This window comes from Myiozetetes cayanensis, unplaced genomic scaffold (assembly GCF_022539395.1).
Source record: "Myiozetetes cayanensis isolate MyiCay16 unplaced genomic scaffold, myiCay2020 scf14, whole genome shotgun sequence".
Lineage (NCBI taxonomy): Eukaryota > Metazoa > Chordata > Aves > Passeriformes > Tyrannidae > Myiozetetes > Myiozetetes cayanensis.
In genome coordinates, this window is record NW_026087048.1 from 11,243,101 (window position 1) to 11,266,533 (window position 23,433).

Here is a 23,433-nt window from a genome sequence, read left to right on the forward strand (position 1 = left end):
AAGAGCTCTCATTTTTTGGAGATGTATAGACTGAATCACAAGGCTCTCACCTGTTAGTTTCCTATATCTTAATGATTTTTTTTTTATTTACCAACTGCAAAAAATTTAATGATTATTCTTAATGTTTCATCATAATATTTCCATGTAAGCAGTTATGCTTTCATCTCAAATGTGCAGTTATTAATTCTCCTAATAGCTACCTATGACTTTTATTGGTTATTTCTAGAATCTGATTTCAAGTATAGCAAGATCTGTGCAAGCTTTATTGTTAGGAGTGAAATTTAAACTTTATTGGGATTGAATGTTTAATAGTATAATTTGCTGCATATGTTGCAAATACAAGCTGCTATGAATAGATCCTCTGTGGAAAAAAAAAAGACATTTGATATGTTATGTATGGACTTAAATCCAATATGTTGTTATCTTTAACTAAAGGATACTATAAGAAGAGATTTACAAAGAAGAGTTTATTCTATTAACTTTAATTTCTTTAAAACATTTCTCAATTGAAGTTGAGTTTGATTTCTATGTTTTGACTTTATTCAAAATATACTGTACATAACTTCCTCTGTTCCTTGAATATTACTCTGATAATAGTACAAATGGGCTGTTTTTCATGTACATGAGAAGAGAAAAATATGATTAGTAGTAGTAGGTGGATTATTTAAGTGGAGTGCCTTGATTTTGTACTTGTCCACTCACAGTAGACTTGAGGATTTAAGTGCAAGCTTTTCTGTTACATTGCTAGAGCTTTTTGATGTAATTTCTATACCTTGTAAAGAACTGGGAGAAAGACTCTTCCTTTCCCATATGTCTTCAAGCCCCAGCCTCCCAGGAAGTAGAAGTACAGAACACATTCATTTAGATTCATTTGGATTCTTATGGCTTTTAGGCATTTTGGAAGGATTCTGTGTTTGTAAATGTCAGGAATGAAGAGTTTTGGCCTATTTGAGATTTGGGGACCATATTAAATCTTCTTGGCATAGGCATTTTGACTTAGAATTTAGTTATTGTCCCATACTTCCCTTTGAAGTGTGTGGCTACTTCTTTTAGAGTTTTATATAAGTAGATAATCAGGATTTTTTAGAGAAGTAAGTTGTGGGGGGTTTTTTGTAGAACAATTTGCAGTCAGTCCCTTTCTCTGTTATTAGAGCTGGAGTAACACAAGATGAGGGAAATCACTACATACACCCTCCTAAGAAAGAAGAAGTAGATAGGGAAGGAACAAATCTCATTCAGCCATTTTTGCATGGTTTTCTGCAAGAGGGTAACAAATTTTACACCTTGTGTGGATGAGCAGGATTCCCTTCGGCCTTTTTTACCTGGAATTACAAAAAGCTTGTGTAAAGGTAGAGAATAATTACAGCCTGTATCAGGCTAGCAAGTTGGCTTTTTTCACTGTAGTCAGGATAAAAGAACATCTCTCTTGGCCAAAAGGACTGGGCTCTGAAACAGAGATGTTCTGGACTGATAATTCCGGGTACAGCCAAACTTACAGAGGAATACACAGGTTAAGATTTATATTTGGGTCTTGTTATTTAAAATGGATACTGTTTAGGCTTTTTATAATAGCCTTTTACTCTGTGTAGGGTGCAGAGGAAGCCAGGCCTGTAAAAAGTGCAAGTGAAAATAGGATTACTGCCACAGATAACTTCAGCACAGTGAGAGTGAGACTGTCCTATTGTTTCCAACTTACAAAGCAGTGGAGAGTGTGAAGAAATGTAAAATTATATGGGAAATCAACTGAATCAGTAAGATCACAGTATTTCACACCACTGCAAATTCACTAGATTGTGAAGGTTCTGCTTGTGATTTTCTGTGGTTTGAGAAGTCACAGATATACAGGGCAAAAGGAATCTCCTGCAATTAAATAAAAGGGCGGATGAATTTATTTCCCTGCCTTTGCACAGTCCATTGTTCTTGGATTCTGTCTGTATTTTGAAAAGTCTTAGAATGCTAAAGACAAACATATGAAAATCTGGAACCATGCTAAAACTTTAGATACTGAACTGTTAGGGTTGGCCTCCAAGCTCACATTAGCTTGTACTGGCAAACTAAGAGCTGACTGCGGATAAGAAAATTCAGGGGAGGTTATTGCCACAGATCCTTCCAAAAGTGCTCAGGAATAGTTGAAAAATATTCTGTAAGAATAGTGCCCTTCTGTAAATCTTTAAAATTAAACTATGCTGTCGAGAATGCTGTTTAGCCTTACGTGCAAATGGTGATGGTAAAAGAGTAGCTGCTAGAAATACAAGGGTAGATGATTGTGCACCATTGGTTAGACATAAGGCATGTATTGTGGACTCCACATTTCCCCTTGCTGTTTTTAAAAATAGTGAGCAGAGTATCACTTGTCCCACAAGAGGTGTGATAGCTTTTCAGCTTGTCAAAAGGCAAGGCCAAGTGGACAATCCAAGATTACGTGTACTCTTTTGGAATTCAGTGTGTAAGGGGTGCTTTTGTAAAGTTTTTCTTTAGTGGTCATCCCCCATCTGACAAGTGGCATTTTCTACTTGATTGAAGCAGGGGAGGCCCGAATGGCTCGCCTTCTAAAGGGTGTCTAATGACTTGCCTTCTAAAGGGTGTCTCTGGCTTTTAGAGCTGATTGCTCATTTTGCATGCAAGACAAATGTGTTAAAAGATTTGATTGTATCAGCAGCAACAAGAATCGATAACCCCTCTGGTAGTGGTCAAGGTGGGAGGGCTTTTCAGTAGCTTAACTACTACTTAACTAAAGCCTCTGCTTTCTGTTCAGTTTTGTGTCTAAGTTTTAGTTGCAGGTAGATTCAGTGAAATCCCAGGAATTAGGTACCTGTTGAAAATCGACCACCTCCTACAGTTAGATTCCTCAAACTACTGGTAAAGAGAAGGAAACAAGACCATTTATCTTATTATCCATCTCCTCTGCCATCGTAAACTTCAGTGCGATATTCTGAAGGAGTAAAATTATTCTGTTAAATTTCCTGTAGAAAGATAATCATTACTGGAAAGCAGTGCATGACTTATGACATGTCTCAGTTCATCTGTCCTGGGAGCTATCCATTGTACGTACACATCTGCTCCTGTACACCCACACAGGATGGGAAGATATTCCTCCACAGGAAGGTCTTCCGTTCCCTCAATGTGCAGGTGGAATGTATTGGCAAGTCACATATTGGGGATATGGCAGCCAAGTTCCCAGAGTAGTGCACAGAGAGTGAAACAGTTCACTCAACTTCAGCTGCTCGAATGAGAATACAAGATGAGCGGGTAGGAATTCAATCACATGGACCATCTTCCAATGTTCCCTCTGTGGTAACTGTTTTAATCGCTTATACTTGCTACCAGTTGCATTTGAAAGACTGACCACTAGAAGAGTCAAAATGGTATGTTGGTGAGATCAGTCACAGGAAGACACTTGGTACTTAAAATACTTAAAGAACATGCAGAGCATTTAGTAGGGCATCATACATTTTTAAATTCTAGAACACTAGACAGTATCTTGCCTTTGAACTACAGATGTTCTTCAGTGCTGTCCGTATTTTTTTAATCCTTTTTCTGTTAATTGGTTGTCTTTCTGGAATCACCTGGATCCTTTTAAAGTAGCCTAATGAAATTTATTCATTGGACATGGAAGATGGGTGATGAAGTTGTAGTGTTGAAAATATCCTGATTAGAGCAGTCACCCTGTTCTGAATTAGCAGTTTCTATTTTCATTTTATGTCTGACTTGCTCAGCTGTGTCTTTTAACATTTCAGCAATTCTGGTTCATTCAGAGGATTTATTTCATTCTTTCCAGCAGCAGAGCCTGTGTTTATCTTTTCTCACCTCAGTAAGAGCCCTTTCCCCTTCAGCATATCAGTCCTCCAGCTTTACTGTACACATCGAATAGAAGAACGAAAATGAGTCATTAAACTAATGACCATTAGTCTTAACAGTTGTCAGTGAACAGATGCCTGCAGCATCTGTCATGTGAGCTTTTAATTGCTCTGGGGTTTGCTGCTAAAGCAGAAGTTATCCAAGTAGTGGTTTTTGAGTGAGTAGACATGTGAAATGCTGTCAGTTAATGCTGGCAAATGAATTGGGACCAGGAAGGGGACAATCTTCAGATTACTAGTGGGTCCTCTTTCATAGTTGCATTATTTGCTTTGTGTTCAGATATTGACTTCTTCTAGTTAGCAATTAATTTTTAATGTGGATAATGTGTCTGGCTCAGTACAACACAGAGTTAAAACTTTGCCCTGCTTGAGATGCTTTCACTGGCAAGAGAGAAGGACAAAATACATTTGAACAACCATCTTCTCTCCTCTGAAAAAATGAGAGGAAACTGGAAAACAGATGGATCATAAATATCAAGGTTGGCATCACTGGACTGAGGGAGCAGTTGAGCTGAGATTTAAATGTGGCAAATTAGAGTGCTTGGAGAAGTGATTAGCAGTCTTAGAGCAGTGGACCTCACTCTGGGAAAGCATTTCAGCAGCAGCACATCAGGTGGGAATGATGAAGATACTGGAAGTCATTGGCAATAATCTCAAAGTGGCAGGTGAACAATAAGACAAAAGTAATTCCTTAGGGAAAACAGGTTTACTAGGAAGTATTGTGCTTTGCCTAGTGGTTGGTCAGTATTCCTGACACCTGTAAAACACAAAAAGCTTAAAACCTCTAGAGTATTTGCAGAAATGCATTTGAGACTTAGAGCCTGCGTGCTACGAACAGTTTCTTTTGGGAATTTCTTTTTAAAATCATGCTGAAACAGGTGTGCACACGTGGAGGGTGCTTGGCTGAAAGGCATTCACCTCATGTGCCTTATTAATAGCCTTAAACCAACATTCCTGCAGCAGAGCCATGACCATTTAACTGCTTCCTTATTGTGAAAATGTGCCTGACTGAGTCAATGTGCAAGGCTGCTCAGTCTAAAAACCTTGCAAAGGGACTTACTGCAATGGAGAAAGAGTAGACAAAGAACTAGAGTTAATATCACTGAAATGATCAGAAGCTGTGGAAACTAGCAGTGGAAAAATCACATTTTCCTCACCATGTGTTAGATGCATTCATGTGCTGAGCTGTTGTAAATCATGTCAGCCTGGGAGTGAACATCTGGCTGTGGCATTTCTGGTTTCTCTCAGGTGAGAAAGGGTTCCTCAGCTAGAGGTAACCGAGAGGAGAACCATTTTGATTATTTACACTCTTATTCAGGGTGGTCTGTCTTTGTAACTGTGGGATACACCCCCTCCCCAGCCCCTCTTTGAAGAAATGTTGACAAGATGGTAGCAGGCGCTCTTGGCATTCTGCTGCAAAAAAGGTGATTGAAGAGCAGTGTTAGCACAGAGTCTCCTGTGGCACATGCAGGACCATCCATTAAGGTTTGTGATGGTAGATGTTTCTTATCAGGAACTTTCTATTCTCCTGATCTGTCAGAGTTGTTTAGTTGCATGCTTTTTGGGTTCAGCTACTTGAGTTTTGGGCTCTTTGACGTGCAAAATAGTTGCACCAAAGATGTTTTTTCCCCTGTTAAGAAATCACCCCAGTTCTCGGTGGCTGAGAGTTTGCCTGTTTCCAGGTCTGTTTCTTTTATGAGAATTTGTAGTCACAGTAGCAGAGCAATTCCATCCATTTCATCTACCTGTTTAGTTCACAATAAACACCACGATTTTGCTGATGACAACATTGTATAAACAGTATGCAATGAAGAAAAATTATTAGTGCTAGGGCAGCCTCTTTTTGGGGCTGAATACTTGCTAATTTTTCCCTGGCACCTGAATCAGAAGCAGATGTACAGAGATTGAGGGCAGGGAGAAAACTCCCTGACATTAGCAATCAAAGGCACAGCAGTGCCCTGCAATGTATGATAAAGAATCACTGTTCAACCTTCTCCAGATGACAAAAGTCTCTGGTTTTAATTGCACTATGAACAACTTTAATGTCAAAGTCTTCACTATTTAGCTCTGAAGTATATAGTGGTCGAGTTGTGTTTTGTGTTGTGTTTTTTTTTTTTTTTTCCCCCCCGTTAAGTGCCATGGTTTTAATACCATTCCATCACCCCACACATTTCCCTTCTTTGTGTTTTCATTATGCAACAGGAATTCTCTTAAAATTCTGGATCTACCACTAGTTCTAGCAGGTGTTTAGCTTCTGAGTGCCAGAGGTTTTTTTCTTTATGCAGCTTATGGATGAGAATTTCACTGCCCTTAGGCACCATTTCAACTGAAGTATATGAAAAGCATGTTACTGTGTCAGTTCAAATTATATCACTATTAAAGAAAAAACTCAAAAGGAAATTAAATATAAATAATCATACTAGCATAACATAACATTAATAACATTACAGTTATAATTTAAATTAAAAAGAATTGGGAAAATCTGAGTCAGGAGTCCCATGTCATTCTCAGCCAGCCTCTCCCCAGAACAGCCATTGTAAATGAGGATAATGACAACTTTGAGACATATGAGACCTCTTGATGAATGGTACCATAATAATTGAGTCTATAAGAACTAAGAGTATTTTTAGCTCCATGTATTATACTGTATAGGAGCTAAGTATTATGTGAAGCCTTGTCTTGTACTTCCCCTCATCATTAGCCTTTTACCTGGTAGTGACCAACCCTTCTGTGCAGTCCCCAGCAGTGTCCCATTCTGCTCACATATCAATACATGAAGTGCTACCCACCTGTATTACCTTGCTGGGGTGTTGAGATCTGCGTGTGGGGAAGTCGGTCACATCTAACTGCAGGTGTTGTTCCTTAAATCCTGAATCCTGCTGTCACACCAGTGTGGGCATCTCACTGTGGCCAGATGAAAACGAAGCATTTTGCAAATGCTTGGCAGAATTGCTGACAAAATGATGCCATGAAGCTGCCCAGAATTATTCCTTTATGTTAGTTTTTAGAAAGCTTTTTGTTTAGATGAAATATTTGGTTACCTGGGAGCACTCACACCTTCCTTGTAAGCTTTCTTGAGCGTTATTAGGGCAGTTATCCAGTCTGAATGTGGGGAAGGGGATGAGAAGGAAATAATTTATTAGAAAAGGGTGATCCTGCTGTTGCAAGCCTCTTGGGGTTGCCTATATCTCACTAGGAAAGGATGAGGCCCCTGCAGCCCATTGCCTGCTACAGCCTCTTGTTCACCTCATGAGAATTTTCAATTTTTTGTGGTGTTATTGAATAATCCCAAGGTCCCTGTTAATGCATGGCCTGCCAAAGCTACTAAGCTGTCTTGGCCCTCCATGATGGAGGCTCCTACCACTCAGTACTAAGGAATGACACTTTCTCATTTCATTCTGTTTGCTCCTTAAGCAATGAGAATCTTCATTCAGTGCATGTGTTGATTTGTTGGGCTTTATAATCCCACTGCCTCTGAAAGTGATCCTACATAGCCTTCGACTATGCTTCTATCCTTGCCTTTTATAAACAGATCTGCTGTTCCTCAAAGATTATGCTTCCAGTCTCCCCCAGAATGTTATTGGACCTGCAATCATGGTCATAGACAAGCAAGACATTCTGTTTCCTGCAAATGAATGCAGTTGTCAGCAGCCTGTCAGTTTAACAAAAAAAAAACCAACACCACAAAACCAAACAAAACAAACCAAAAAAATCTTCCACCACATGGTGTTCATGGTAAAGGACACTAATAAAATGTCCTGGTTTTGGCTGGGTGGAGGTAATTTTCTGCCTGGTATAGTGCTGTATTTAGGAAAGAATAGTGTTGATGTTTTGGTTGTTGCTGACCAATGCTTTCACTAAGTCAAGGACTTTTCAGCTTCTCATACTGCCCTGCCAGTGAGGAGGCTGGGGGTGCAAAAGAAGTTGGGAGGGGGCACAGCCAGGACAAGTCACCTCAGCTGTTTTTTTCCATCCTTATTTCATCATAATTAAATGGTTTTCCTTTCTTTTCTCTCCTATTAAACTGCCTTTATCTCAAGCAAGGAATTTTACCTTTTCCCCCATTCTCTCCCTCGTCCCCCTGTGGGGGTGAGTGAGGGAATGGCTGTGTGGTGTTAAACCACAACACAAAACTTTAGAAAATATTACAGATTATCCTGGTTTCTTTGCTAAGGTTGCTGATAGTATTTTGTAGCTTTTTTTTTTTTCTTCCTCTGAAGATCATAAGAATCCATAGAAACTTTCAATGAATAAAAGATAGAGTTTCATGAGAACATGCACCAGTAATGGTGAAAGGACTTGTTTTATGACAAGATTTTTGCCAATTATTAGGTTACAAAATAAGGAATAAAAAGCGTGTTTTGTCTGAAATGTAGTAACATATGCTGAAAGGAGAGATAAAAAGTCTTTTTAGGCTTAAGTCACCTTTGTCTTTCTTGTAAGACTTTTAAAAGAGCTTTTAATGAAATAGTATTTTCTGTCCTATTTCCAGATATTCCTTGCCTTTCACTGTTTTTAGCACAGAGGAGAATAGATAAAGAGGAATTTAGTAAAAGTGCAATCTTAAAAAACCAACAAAATTACCCCACAAACTTTGGGGAACCTGCAGGTGGAATCTTCCCTCAGCAGTATAGTTTATGCTTTATCTGTATCCTATAAAGTCTCTTTTATGTTGTATCTAGGCATTGCTGTGCCCATTCCCCCAAGGCTAAGTTAAAGACTGTTAAGGAAATAGTTGGGTATTGCATATTTTGAAAGCAGAATCTGATCCACAGTCACTAACTTTCTGACAATAATTGGAAATGAACTGCTCTAGGGTTATCTCCTCTGAGTGCTGAATTTTCCCCCTTGGCTCTTATTTATCCAAAAGTAGAGAGAACATGCAGTGTTATTCACAGACCTAATAAGTGGGATATTACAAGGGATGTTGTCCTGCTGCAAATGTGTTTGGGCCCTGGTTCTGGAAGGATGTTGGTGGGAACTTTGCCATTAATATCACTGGGAACAGCTTCAGTCTGTTACTGTGGCTCATTTTAGAGCAAATATTAGGCACACCAAATCTCCCTTTGGAGAGAAGGTAGAGTCTACTGAACACAGAGTTTAGAAGAAGCTTCATTGGAAGAAAGAAAACTCCAAGATTCATATTTCTTTTAGAAATATGAAACAGAATTGATATTTAAGCTGAGTTTTGAAAGTAAATGAGATTTTGGCTAAATAGTACTGCAGCCTTTCAGTGAAACATTTAATCTTGTAGCCAGACAATAGCAAGAGAAAACATAAGTAGTTGTTGATAAATATCCAAAAGCTTAATCATTGGTATAAATTTTAGAAGGCACAGAAAAAAATTCAAAATGGGTCGATCTCAGTCTGCAGCCCAAGCTATTAAAAAATAAAAAAGTATTTGCATTTAATCAAGATATGTCCTTTTGAAAAGACTGGAAAGTAATACCTTAATTTAAACCCCAAACTATCTCCATTATTCTTCCTGTTTCAGTGTTAGCTTAAAGTTGTACAAACCCCACAGCCTGAAGGAAGGTTTAGACTGAGCACTATTGTTCTGGTCCCTGGTGGTCTAGGGGTAAAGGCGCCGCGCTATCACCGCGGAGACCCGGGTTCGATTCCCGGTCAGGGCCACTCCCGGGCAGGTGGGGCTCGTTAGCCCTTAAAGGCAACCCACCTACGTCCTAAGGACCTCGCTGCCACCGTCCAAGCTCGCTTGGCCCCGGCAGATGAACCTTAGGATTAAAGGGTGGGCTCAGTTCCGCGCACACTGTGTCTCACCTAAAAAATCCAATGCGCAGGCTGGAAGGTGTAAAGACCTTCCCCGGATCTTCGCTCGCGAAGACTGGCCATTATTATGTTCTGGTGACGTGATCTTAAGCACATTCCAGTCAGTGGAATGACTCAGAGTGCTTGAATGGGTGCAGGATGGTTGGAGCAGCAGAGGTGATGTAGGCAGTTTCTTTCTTGCAGCTGTGAATATGATTATAGTTACAGCTGAAATTCAGTTTTCAGTAGTAGACACTGTTCAAACAATAGCTGAGCTATCAGTTTCTAAATTGCTTTCTGGCAGCATTTTACTGTTGTAAATAGGCGTGTTATGCAAAATACCTAAGAATTGTCTTTTGCTTATCTTTGTATGTATCTTCAACCTATAGGCACATTTTCCCAAGCTTGTTTTATTTCTTCAAGTTCTAACAGATCTAGAATGAGAAATGTGAGGAAAAATCATTAGATTTGGGCTTAAATCCTACATGTCTTCAGTCTGCTTTTAACTAACACAGAATATACAACATGGAACAACAATCTTTGAGTCTCACTCTTGAGTTGTGTCCCTGGAAGAACTTTTGATTCAGTTTTTCAGGTTGTCTTGTTGTCTCACTTGTTACTTCCCTGATAAAATCTGACAGTCAAGTTCAGTGTTTTCAGGGTTCTCTGACGAAGAAGTGCTTGGCTTGAGTTCAGCCAAGTCCTCTTTCATTTTTTAGGAGAAATGACATTTATACTTTAATTCTGATTTGAAATGCTGGCCTCTTAGTTTAATATTAATAATTAAATCGTTGGCCTGGTCTGCAGAAATGCTGAGCTGCTGGCAGCTTCTGTGGAAACTCCGTTCACTTGCAGGGTCTTTAAATGTTTCAGAATGTCTAGCATTAGGAAGCTGTTTTTGTAGATCTTGGCCATGACAAAAGCTAATCTGAGCCTTACTAGATATTTATTCTTCAGGATTGCTTGCTCTGGAGACATCTGAAGTTGTGAACTGTTAATGTGACACTGTTTGTCTGCTGACACGCTGTTTCATGTTGTGATGAAGCTGCAGTGCTGTGTTCTATCTTACATTTTGGTATTGGAGTCCTTGAAAATCCATTAAACTGAACTGCTCCTTAGCTGGTATATTACTTCCCTGGGGCATAAATCATGTGCTGCAGCAGCTTAGGAGACAGATATTTAACTTGAATTAAATGGGAAGGCACACATTTTGGTATATGATTGGACTTGCTGTGCATATTAATCTGACAAACATGTATTTACAAGTCATTAAGAATGCACGTAGTTTTTCTCCTTTAATTTGCTTTTCCCATCTTTTCTCCCTACAACAGCGATTTTGGAAATGAGCACTCTCAAGGTCCTGCCCATTTTCCTCTTCCAACAAGAACTAATAAAAGAACCACAAAACTATGGAAAGCAAACTGCCTTCACTGTGCTGGGCTTTTCTTTATAGAATTTACTTTGGGCAGGATAGTGCAGTTGTTCATAGCTATAAAGGTTTAGGTGGCTAGATCTTTTATCTTTTTTTTTTTTTTGGTTCCTCTTTTCAAAAACAGGATATTGAGGCAGTTTCAGGAAGAGCATGGCATTTTGTCGTCTTGAGCATTTGAAACAGATAATCTTGAAGCTTTCTTCTTTGTTTCCCCAAATAGTTTGTTCTCATTATGTTCCCAGTTTTAGCAAGTACACAGGCTTACTTAGGGAATGACTGATTTAAGTTTAATATTGATTTATGTTAAGAGTACATAACAGCAGAGTTCTTACTTTTTGTGGTTCTTGGTGCCAGAAAACTCTAAAATCAAAAAATTCCTTTGTACCTGAAAGATTACTGTTCTAATTATGTTCAAGTCATTTCTTTGAGACATTCCATTTCTGTTTTCTCATCTTCTTGACCTTCAGAGCTCAGATTTAGCAGAAATCTCTCTTTCTAAAGCTGCTACTGTTTATATATAAATATGGAACAATTACTTTCCAGTCTACTGGTGGCTGTGATTAAATATAATAGTGGCATGTTATGATGAGGTTTGCTTGAACTTTGTCTTAGCCTTTGTATCAAATTATCTACAAGAATTGTAGACTAAACTACGTTTTTAATTTATCTGAAATTAAAATAACAGTTTAAATCCATGGATTAAATTGTGAATCTGGAACTTGGAAGAAATGACCAATGATTAATATTTGTAATTTTTAGTCATGAGAAAACTCTCACTTGATAGTGACAAATGAGCTGGATGGCAATAGTTAATATGAGTCCTGAATAGCAAGGGAAGAAAAGAGCAGTTAAAGTCCTTCACGTTGGATGGTGGTTTCAGAATGTGCTAGTGGGAGTTCCTTTGGGTAAAACTGAACCAGAAGTTGTGCTCCAGCAGCACACCTGCTGTGCTCAGCCACTAGGAGATACTCAGTCAGCAGGATCAACTCAAGCTCGTTGGAAATAAGCCCCTGTCCTTCACACGTGCTGTGTGTGGGCATTCACTCCTACCCAACAGTGCTCCTTGCTGATGTCAGCAGGGGCTGGGGTGCACTCAGTAACCATCCCTCTAATTCTCATTAATAAAAGAGAAAGTCCTCAAGTCCAGCAACTCCAGCTCAGGCAGATGCTGTAAGTCAGTAACAAACAGAGCGGTGAAATCAGGCAGCAGTAAAAATGACAACCTGCAGCTCTTGGTGCAGGAGATCTGAAAACCAGAGGCTCGGATACAGGCTGTTCATTGTGTCTTCTGCAATTGAAAGTGGAAGAGTAATTTGGTTTTTAAGCACTCAGGTGGGGAGTGATGAGTGAGGAAGAAATCCCAGCTTGAGATCAAAGCTGTGCTCAGAGCATAAGCCTTTGAATAAAACCAGTGCCATTTCACACTTCCCGGGACCTACCTGCTTATCAGGATAGTTCTCCTTGATCATATAAGTAGAATGATGTAGCATGGAAGATTTTATTTTTTCAGTTTCTGACTAATAAGTTAGGTGTTCCAATCAACTAGAAAGGTTTTTCAAACACTGATCTGTTTCCAGCTTATAAATTTTATTTTTTTGTCAGGAGGCAGTGCATACTTTCTTGCTACATGATACATTATTTTTAATGAATTCTATGTAGTGATTATTATTGTATCTGGCTTGGCTATATTATCACCTTCTACTGTCTTCATATGCTTAAGATCATAAAAGCTGGTTTAAAATGCCTGTTCTAAATCTTGAGTTACTGGTAACTTGACACATTTAACTTAAAGCTGTTGAGATTAAACTGGTCATTAAACAGACCTAAAACACTATCATGAAATGTAATTGTTTTCTGAAATTTGCACTTACAGTCTTTAATTTATATCAGGTTAGCTGAGTCATTCAGAGATGATCCTAAATATATTTAAACCCAGAGACTACTGAAATTGGAATTATGTTTAAACCAAAGTGCCCATAGAAATATAAAAGCCTCATAAGGACATTGGTAGATTCCTCAGTGGGGAATAAAATGGACTAAGTGGAAACATTACATTTTGTGTTCAGTACCATGTGTGAACAAAAGTGCATCGGGCACATGCAGATTCTTTGAAGGTACCTGTATCCAGAGGGGAAAAAATGTTTAACTGCTACTTTGATGAGCGGATACAAAAGAGTTCTTTGAGATTTGAAGCTTTGATTTTTTTATAATTAACTTCTCGATTTGGGTTGTTTATCAGATGTGATTACTTGGCTTCAACATAAATTTGCCATGACAACTCCATAGTGTGTTCTTAGTAGGGTTTTTTTTGTGTTTTTTTTTTTTTTTTAATTTATTTTATTAATTGCCTTATGCATTCTTCATTACTTGAGTTACACTAGATAGGTAGCAGTACCTATTGCTGCAGTTGGCAGATCAGTTTCCATTGCAACCTCCTGTACAACCCTATAAAATACCCATCTTTTAAACTGAATTTTTCCATGCTTGGAAGCCAGAATTTTGCTTGCCTGAATTAAGCAAGCATTCTTATGCTTCTCCAGTGCCTGGCTGCTCATTAGCTGTTAACAAGAAAATTGAATCTGTTAAAAGCCCTGAGTTTTTCTTGTCATGTTTATCAAATTGTTATTTCACCATCAAATATTGGCATCTTTTATATTCAAAGCAAAATAGTGATTAATGTCCAAAGACTTTCTATTTGCCTTGTTTAACTTATAAAGATGAGAAATACGAGGAAGTTAATCACTACATATCCTACTGACAAATTTGTTTATGGGAAGTTAGGCAATATTGTGATACATTCATTTATCTAAGAAGTTTGTGGTGGGGTAATTTTGATTTTCTTCTGTCTGTAAATTAGGCAACTCTTTCAAAAATATTGTTACGAATCTAGCACTTCACAGTATTCTTTTCCAAAGTATTTTACAAATATAGACTAAACTTTACAATACACCATTAATACAGATCTGTAAGTGTTATAATTGTTTTATACTGGGGAAACTGAGGTAGAAATGTCAAGCAGTTTAACCCAGGCCACTTGAGATTTAGAATGCATATCTCTTATCCATTACCCTGGGCTGAAATCATAGGATTACATCATTGCCACATTCCCTCACAGAGGATCTATCGATAGCCCATGGAAACCAGTGGGGAAAAATGCCAGGTTATGTCAGCTGGTTTCATGTCTGGGTTGAACTTCACGTGTCAGGGCTTGCAGTCAGAGGGAAGCATGACTGTGGACCTCTTTTATGGCCTTATGGGGAAACTGTTGCTATCAAATGAAGATTTATTCCCCATATTTTATAATTTATTATGCAAAAATAAAGTGAGTTAACTAAAGTATAAAAGTGAAACCTGTGCTGCAATAAACTTTACAGAAATATCATGATAATATGATGTGAATGTGAATTACTCTTATGTAGGTCTGGTGAAAAAAATCCTCTTTAAAATCTTGTTCAGTCTTGCATGCTGAAATATGACCTTTACCCTAGTCTAGACATGTCCTCTGCAAGCTATTTCTAGTTTATATGAAAATTGCTTGATTTAAAACAAGTCTGTTAATCTGACACTGTCACGAGTGATGGGGTTTGCAGTGTGAGGAGCTGACAGCTCTTTGGGGAACAGAGTAAGCAAGAGCAGTGTAAGCTGCTCCAAACCCATCCTGGCAATGAGGTGCCATCTGCTTTATAGGAGATAAGTTGTGAGCTTTGGAAAGTGAATTTACTGCAAGAGAGAAACTGCAGAAGGTCTTGCCTTCCTTCTCCACCACGAACTGCTTAATTTATGTTGATTGCTTTTGAAATCTTTAGTTATCTGGCACTGAGATTACACACCTATGTTTGGTACAGTTCTAGCCAAGAGCCTAGAAAATGGGCGATGGTAACTGCTAGCTTTCATGTAAAATTACTGTGTATGTGTCAAAATATACTGTTTAATTAAACCCCTATGAATTAAACTGACTCAGTGGGGAATGCCCAGCAGTAACTTACTTGTACATTTCAGGCCTTGTTTTCTTTCCTGAAAGGTTTCAACTTTTTGGAAGGTAATTTTCATCTCCTTACCCTGTCCTCCCCACCACTGCTGGACTCAATATTCTGCATGCAAAAGATGGTTGCTTATTTTCTCTAGTATGCAAACCAGGGCATAGTTACAATGCAGCAGGAATAAGGACAGAAGGGTCTGTGCAGTACATTTTCTACGTGTCAGGGATGCTTCAGACCTCAAGTGGAATGACAGAGTGTTCAGCCAACATGTTTTGGGTGTGTTGAGCACTTCTCATGTGTGTTATGAACGTGAGTATATCAGCTAAGCAAAAGCCATTTCTCTAATGAGGGCCCAGGTGACAGACAGCCCAACTGGAGGGACTATGATTCTGACAGAATTAGCTCCTCTGTAGCTTGAAATTGGCCCTTCCAAACTGAGTTAGTCTATGATTCTGTGTCTTTGTATCTTCCTTTGCAGAAATAAATACACTGTATTTAGCCAAAAGCCTGTTATCTCCAGCAGCCAGTAACTCTCTGGTGAAGTGTATAAACAAAAAGAAATGTTGCTGCTTCAGTGTCTTGGAGCAGTGATGGTTGATTAGCCCGAGATGTTCTCTTTTGGTTTAATAAATTCTGCTGTTGAGGCATCTTGTTTGGTTTTGGACCCTTGTATTTGGCATGTCCTCATCACAGATCTCTGCAGCAAAGCATCCACCCAGAAATACCGTGCCTGAAAACACAGCACTTTTTTCCCCTCACCCAGAAGTTCATGTCTAGTCTTTGTAATTCTATTCATAGAGTTTTTAAAGAACTTTACTTGTGTTTGTAATAGCTGCAATGTGACCTTTCTGAATTTCTTACAGACAAGAGCAGAGCAATCCCAAGGTGCATACTTCTTGCCTGAGTTTGCACTTTCTCCACAGGGGAGTTTTCTTGAGGATACCACAGGGGAACAATTCCTCACTTACCGTTACGATGACCAGGTCAGTATCCCATATGTGAAAATGATAGAGATTGTCACATTCATGCAACTCTGAGCCACAGATTACTGTGAAACAGATTAAGATACAGAGAGTGTGTTTGTCTTTTAAAGGCACGTCAGATTTATAGCAAAGTGAATGATAAAGTGAAAATTAAGGTACTTAATTGCAGAAATAATAAATAAAACCACTTGTTGAAAATATTAGTAGGATTTAGCAGAGAAAAAAATCGTCAGTGCTTCAGTGGTGTGTTAATGATGTTTATAGTTACTTCTGCAAAATGTGTGGAATTAGAAGGTGGTTGTCCTTTCTGTGAATTGTTTGACTTATCCTAAATTGTTTTATTTCGTGGAAAAATCAGTGTGAGGCAGATCTTGCATTTTCCAGCTTTTGATTTTTCCAGCACATTATATTAGTTCATGAAGTTTTCATAAGGGAAGATTGGGTGAATTATAAAGAAACAAATGGGAAGCATAATAATGGATGGAGCAGTGTTTAGAAAGCAACAAATTATGTTTTTTAAAGTTAAAACTCTTTAATGCTTTCTCCAGACCCATAGAAACATTATGTTTAACATGGAATATAGATATAAATGTAAAGAAAGCAACATGAAAGAAATGCTGTTAATCTTGGCAGGGGATCTAAAGCAAACCTAGGAAATGTGTGGCGTGCTGTGGAAATTTACTCATAACACAATGTGTTCCAGGAGTCGGTTGAATTTCACATCAAAACCGTCTGAGTTACATTCATAGACACTTACAGTACGTTTCTTAATGGAAGAGGAGGGAATTTGTTAGGAAACACTCCCTGTAGAAGTGAGGGAAGACTCAAACTTTGCCTGCAGTGCAAGGTCTGGCTCTGCCAGTGGTGGGCAGTTTTATTTTGGAAGATGGTCTCCTTGTGGGAACTACTTAGAGAAAATGGTTTGCTCCTCAGTACTCTAAAAAAGGAGAACTGAGATGAGTTTATTCAAACTGAGAATCTTCTTAGGAAGTCAAAAGGAAGCAGAAAAGATACAACAGAAAGCATGCTGAGCTACTGTGAGCTATTTGAATTTAGTTTAAATATTTACAATAATTCGTGGTTTTGCTACCTTGGAGGCTCTTGATTATCAGCAGAAAAGGTCCTTGAATAAAATGTTACCTGCACCAAACACCTGGGAAAATAATAACTTAGAGGACAGTAAAATGCAGCTGCAGCTCAGGCTGCATTTAATGACAGTAGTTGAAAAACTCTATAAAGGTTAAACACTTTGATCAAAATAGTTTCTATTTAATGGAGTGCATTTTAGAGAAGATGATAAATCAGATATAACAGAGAGTCTGAGTCTTTGACTAGACTGTTTGGACTATGTGAATACATAGCTGATTAAAAAACAAACAAATTGAATCCTCCTCAAAAAAATCCTCAAATTCCAGCATAGCTCTATACAGAAGACAGTTCCAAGCTCAATTCCATTTGATGGAAAGAATTCCATTTGATGGGGAGTTTTCCATTAATTCCACTGGGCTCTGAGTTGGATCTAGGATATGGCCAGCTTCTGTTCTTTCATAAATGTGATTTAGTTTTGAGGCCTGCTCTTCCCGGACACTTAGTGAGCAGTATGAAATTAAGTTTGAATTCTTGGAACGGGAAATGGTGCTGAAACATCAAAATGTTGAAAATAAAAACAACTGTATTAGTAGTAGTTTTTGTGAAAGGAAATTGAGTCCCTAAGCATTATTTATTAAAAATTATAAATATTTTGAATATAGATGGGAACCAGTCTGTATCTCTAGCTTACCTTCCTGTGAGTAAACGAGGAATTCTTTGGTAAATAAGAAGGTTATGCTCCTTGGTTTTCTAGGGCATTATTCATAGATTTGTAATAACCTACAGTTGTAATTATACTTTTGATGAAATGTTAACACAAAACTCATTTTTATTATGTGGTAAAACTGAGCCAGAAAACTTGAAATTTTTTTTTTTGTTGTTGTTGTTGTGGGGGTTTTTTTTGTTTGTTTGGTTTTGTTTTGGTTTCTTTTTGGGTTTTTTTCTGTTTGTTTGTTTGTTTGTTTCAATCTATCCTTTTTGACATTTACTCCTATAAATGGAAGGAAGTCTTAAACCAGAGGGTGAAAACCCTTCCTCGGATGCTCTCTTGGATCTGTATAAGCTGACATGGATAGGTTTGATACATGGTAGCTGTGATAAGGGTATGCAGGTGAATAAAAAGAGAGGAATATATGTACATTTAAAGCCCATTTTTAACCTATCCAACACAGAAATTGAGTCATTACAGGAAGGTTGCTACATAAATAAAAAATGCTGCAGAATCTTCTCACAGACCTTAATTCCTTAACTCAGTTTTAACAATTCCCTTTCTATCTTGTCCTACTGGGAAGGGATGCTGGCCTGTGGGAAATACACTCCCTCCTTTTCCCTGAACACCAGAATTGTCCTTTGGGCATCCCTACAGGGTCCTGGTGTTTCTGTACATCCTAAGTTACATTAATGTTGTTGAAAATTGGAAAAGTAAAATAACCTTGTGCACTTGACTCCAACGAAACAGGAGATCAGTCTGATCTGATCTGCTGTGGAAATGATGCCTCCTCCTGTGTCCATGGAAGGGAGCAGAGAGGTTCCTGAGACTGTGGGTCACAACCTTGGTTCTTTTGGCTCACCAGTGTTGAGACACTTGCAGGAAAAGTGATCCTTCTGTATCTTCCCAAGTGTGTCCTTTTCTCCCTTGCACTGTTCCTTACATCCAGGCCAATAAGATTTCCAGTTTGTTGGGATAGATGGATATTATTTTTATATAGCAGCATCCTCATTGTCATGATCCAAGATTAGTTTCCTTACATCCTCCAAATGCAGGAATGTTTCAAAGGGGTTTTCTTTGGCTGTTGAGTGTGATATTTTTCAAGCAGGGAGCCAGTTTAATCAGAATCATTCATTCCTTTGTTAGTAAGTAATCTCAGTAAAATAGAACTAGCTGTTACTTAAATATTCAAAAGTATTTGCTATCTGAAATGACAAGCTTACAGTTTGAAATGGAAGATGAGTAAATATTAATGGGAACATACTGTACTCTGCTCTAGCCCAGCAAAATTACATATGGATTCATGTTGTACATGCAAGATAGTACATTTTGTTCTGGTTTAATCTGGCAGAACTGTGCTCTCATTTTTGTACAGGATTGCACTAACCCCTTTGCATATTTTGTTGCTATGTGTGTACTTCAGAATTACATGCAGATGAAATTCTTTGGTCAGATATTTTCAAAATTCAGTGAATATCTTTTTTTTTATCGGTCCTATGACTATAGAAGAAAATACCTCATAAGACCTGATTAGATACTGCCACCCTGATTCACACCTGCACTCAATGGGACATGATAATTTTAATGCATTTACTGCTTTATCTTTGGGGGAAAAAGAAAAAAGCAGTGATTCCAAGCAAATGCTTTTGAGGGATCAGAAAAAAGAAAAATGTTTAAATTGTACATTTTTTGTGGCTCCTGCATTGTTCACCAGGTGATGTCTTGTATCAGTGCATTGCATCCTGCATTTCTAAAATTCTACTGAGTCAATGCAACCTAAATCTAACTTGGTACCAAGCAGGTTTTGATGCATAGCCAAAGACATCAGTTGCTGTTAGAACATTGAGACTGAAAAAGTATGCCCCTCTCCTATCATTCATGAATGAGTTTGAAATAAATATATAAGTAATAGCACTTTCTCCAATTTTGAGATACAAGTTGAATCTTGCCATAAGAAATAGTTTCCTAGTTTTCTTGCTGATTTCTTTTGGCTTTTCACCTTTTAATCTACTACAAGGAATTTTTTTCTTTTCCAGAATACTAGTAGTACTGGAAAGCTTTCTTGCAGAAATAAAATGTTCTTGTTTTCTGACACTTAAGGTATTGCTTCCAAGTATTAAAACCATTCCATATGACGGACCACCAACAAGGACAGCGGTGAAAACTTGGTTGGGCTGAATGTGTTTGAAGTACATTTCCACTTTGATTGGCTGGCTGGCTGAGAGTGCTCTTGAAGGGGTGGGTAAAAAAAAAAAAGAGAAGAAGAAAGAAAAAGAGTTTATCTTTGAAGTGAGAAAATGTTTGCTTGACCAGTTAGCTTTCTAGTTGACCTTGCTTCTTCTAAATTTTATGATGTTTACCAGTTTAAACTCACCACAAGGATAGCCTGAATTAGGTATATGGCACTAAACAGACCAATTTGGCAAAGAAATCTAGTGTTTCTAAACAAATACTAATGAAAACCTGCACTATCAGACTTATGAGTGTTTAGCTATGCGAGGTAAGGTAGAAAACAGTGAGTCTGTTTCAAGTAGATGTGCAAGTTGTAATACACAAACTGCAGCTGTTACAGTCCCTTTAATAGCTGGTCTTTCTTTGGGTTTATGAGAGAAGTCTCTTATAAAGTGAATGCCAAAATTGGGAGAATGAATATTCTGCTAAATGCCTTGTTTTCCACAAAGATAAATATTCTGGCTTGGTTTCTGCTCTTGAGGGTGAAAACAGCATGACATTAAAGTGTTAACTAAAAAACAAGGCAGTGGAACCCAGGATCTGAACGACTTCAAGAGTTAATGTAGAAATAAATTGATGGAACCCATTATTCTGCCTTTTTATTTGTGGTTAGACAGCAATAACTGTTTGTGTTTGTTCTATAAGTTTTTTGTATTGTGCCAAGGAAACTATTATGTGGACAGAAGTTGTCTTATGAGTCCAGGTGGGCTGACAGACATTTTTCCACAATTTCTCTCACCTACTTCCCAATTCCACCTGCTGCTGATTGCCATCCTCCCTGCTCTGCCTCTGGAACTGTATGTGAGTCACAGCCTGGTTTGAGTATCAGCTGCTTGCTGGCTTCTGCCCCCCAGCCTGAGCCTTTTTATTCCATTGCCAGCTAGTTTGCATCTAAATCACCAGTGAAATGGAGCTACACTTTTTCAGGCTTGGAGATGAGTTATATAAGGGACAAACTTATTTCAAATTAACACATCAGTGAAGACAAGTTCTACTCCTGAGAAGGGAGTAGGATTTGTAGTTAGTGCATACCCAAGTATGTAAAGCTTCAGTACTCTTCTTTTGAGGAACCTGAAACTTGTGTTATTCTCTGACATGACATTTTTGTTGATACCCTAAAAAAGCAATCAGAACTATTAAAAAGACTTAAGATCTTGAATCTCAATGTCTAGCTCTTCACTTAAAGATTATTCTTTGAATAAACAAACTGTTTTCAAGTGGGCATAAACTATTTCAGGCATTTTTCTACAGTGAAAACATTCCACTAATGAGCACTTAGTGGTTTCATTTGTGTATTTGGAGAGTGAACTGATAAACTTAATTTTATCCAAGCACCAGAAGTGCAACTGCTGATACGTGGCTGTGTGAATTCCAGTGTTGTGTTAGAAATATTGCTCTTCTGCTGAGTAAAGGAGTCCTCGGTCTGGTATTAGAATAGCACAAATTTCACTGACTTTGAATCCTGCAAGTAGTTCCATTCTCTTAGCTGGGACATCTTGTTGAAGTAACAAATTATGAGGTCAGGTTTGTGGTACTCCATACTAATCCTACAGATGTTCCTAGCGAGTTTTAAATCACATTCAAAGAGTTTACAGCCATGTGTTTGTAGGGCTGTGTGAAGATAAAAAGCATCGCTTGGTGTTTCTGTGGAAATTTAACTGAAGGTGATGTTAGCTGAGATTTTTTGGGGTTTTTTTTTGATACCTTTATTTTTTTGTTCACAGGTTTAATTTGGACCTCTTTATTTTTAAAGGTGATTTTCTTTTTGTTTTGCTTTTTTTAGGTAAGGAAATTAGTTCCATAATCAAGCGAAATGTGTTTCTGATTTGGAGTGGAAGGGGGGAAAGGGATTCAGGGATTAAGAGCAAATGAAAACCACTTACAATTTCAGGCAAAACTACTCTTACAGAAACTGGTACTGCATAAGTCAGGCATGATCCTGTTCAAACAATACTTTTGTTTTGGCTAATTGCTGGCTGGAAGTGTGTGACTAGCATATGCACAAGTAATTATGTCAGTACTTGTGTGTGATAGGTTGCTTAGTGAACTGAAAACTGTTTTAACATACTTTTGTTTGTTGGCAAACTGAATGGGGAACTGGCACTTTTTAAAGCACCAGCTACCATTTTAAACTCAGGGTTTTGTTGTTCAGGGAAAAGAGTGGAAGTGCTGTGTGTGAGAATTACAGACTTTCTTGTTTTCTATTACTACATTAATCCCAACGCTGCCAAAGGTCTCTGTGTGTAAATCATACTTACAGAAGCCAGTAGGTCTTCACTTTGTGCAGTACAAGAGCCTTCACAGGGAATCTGTAATAATATAGTTTCTGTAGGAAACACATTTTATATCATTTCAGTTTGGATCAAATACATTCTACGAGGCTGTAATCCTATTCCACCAAATTCCATGGTGAAACTCCTTGGCCTGGGGCCTTAGTCCTTCTGTGGCTGTGATAATTCTGGCCTCAGCAGCTGGCAGAGAATTCCCAGGTAGCAGAAGCAGTCCCTCATTTGTAAGGTCCTCCCCCTAAATGATTTCTCCAGGAAGAAAGGAGAATGGATCTAAACTTTCAGGGGTTTCCCTTATTCTTGCTCCCCAGGGAGTTGGACAGATACTGAGCATGTTCCAGTGGATGATAAAGGGCTATGCATATACTTATTTTCTTCCTTTTTTTCTTAGGCATGCCTTTCAGGCCACAAATTCATGTTTATTCAGTTTGAAGTTGATCTATATCAAAACAAAAAACTTTAATGCTAAGTGCCTTGCTTTTATAGTGTCTCTACTGTGCACATTTTTCAGAAAAGAATGAATTTTTTAAACTCATATTCAGTGTTTCATGTTCTGAGGTTTTGAACATCAGGTTTTCTCATACACATTTTTCAGTTTGTAGCAATTATTTTAGAGTATTTTTATTTTCTTTCTCCAAGGAGCAGGCAATGTGTACTTGGGCAAATATTGTGCTATAAAGTCTCTAACTCAATTGTGCTGCACTGAACTAGTAACAGGGCACCTGATGAAATGAATTAACAATATAAAATAGACATTCTTTACAGGAGACCAATGATTAAATCATGAGAGTTTGATACAATGCAATGTGAATTTACCACTGACCTCCTCATGCCCCCAGTGCACCCCCAGCAGTTGGCACATGTACTTATCCAAGAATTTTGACATTGATAAAGGCTTAGCTTCAGACTTCTAAATTAAGACTGAAAGGTCTGGAGGTAGCAGAAATGATCTCACGCAGCTCTGACGTACCACTGCTCTCATCTATCAATAAGAGTTCATTGAGATACAGTAGAGAAGTGCTTCTAAATCAAAAAGATACATTTCAAGTACTGTGGGAAATGCGATGCTTGGAACTGGAAAGTCATTCTTCAGA

The 23,433-nt window shown here is 38.2% G+C and overlaps 1 protein-coding gene across 6 annotated transcripts in view; it reads left to right on the forward strand.

Moving 5' to 3' along the window:
• ADAMTSL3 (ADAMTS like 3) overlaps positions 1-23,433 on the forward strand; it is a 182,582-nt gene that overhangs the window by 23,879 nt on the left and 135,270 nt on the right. For 5 of the 6 annotated variants that reach the window (XR_007628162.1, XM_050309908.1, XM_050309909.1 and 2 more), the window contains exon 3: positions 15,902-16,021. The exons of the other annotated variant lie outside the window; for it this stretch is intronic. Coding sequence is in view for 4 of the 5 variants with exons in the window: in XM_050309908.1 (XP_050165865.1) it covers positions 15,902-16,021 (120 nt within the window). In the remaining variant the exon portion in view is untranslated. The remainder of the gene's footprint in view (positions 1-15,901; positions 16,022-23,433) is intronic. 6 annotated transcript variants of the gene reach the window in all.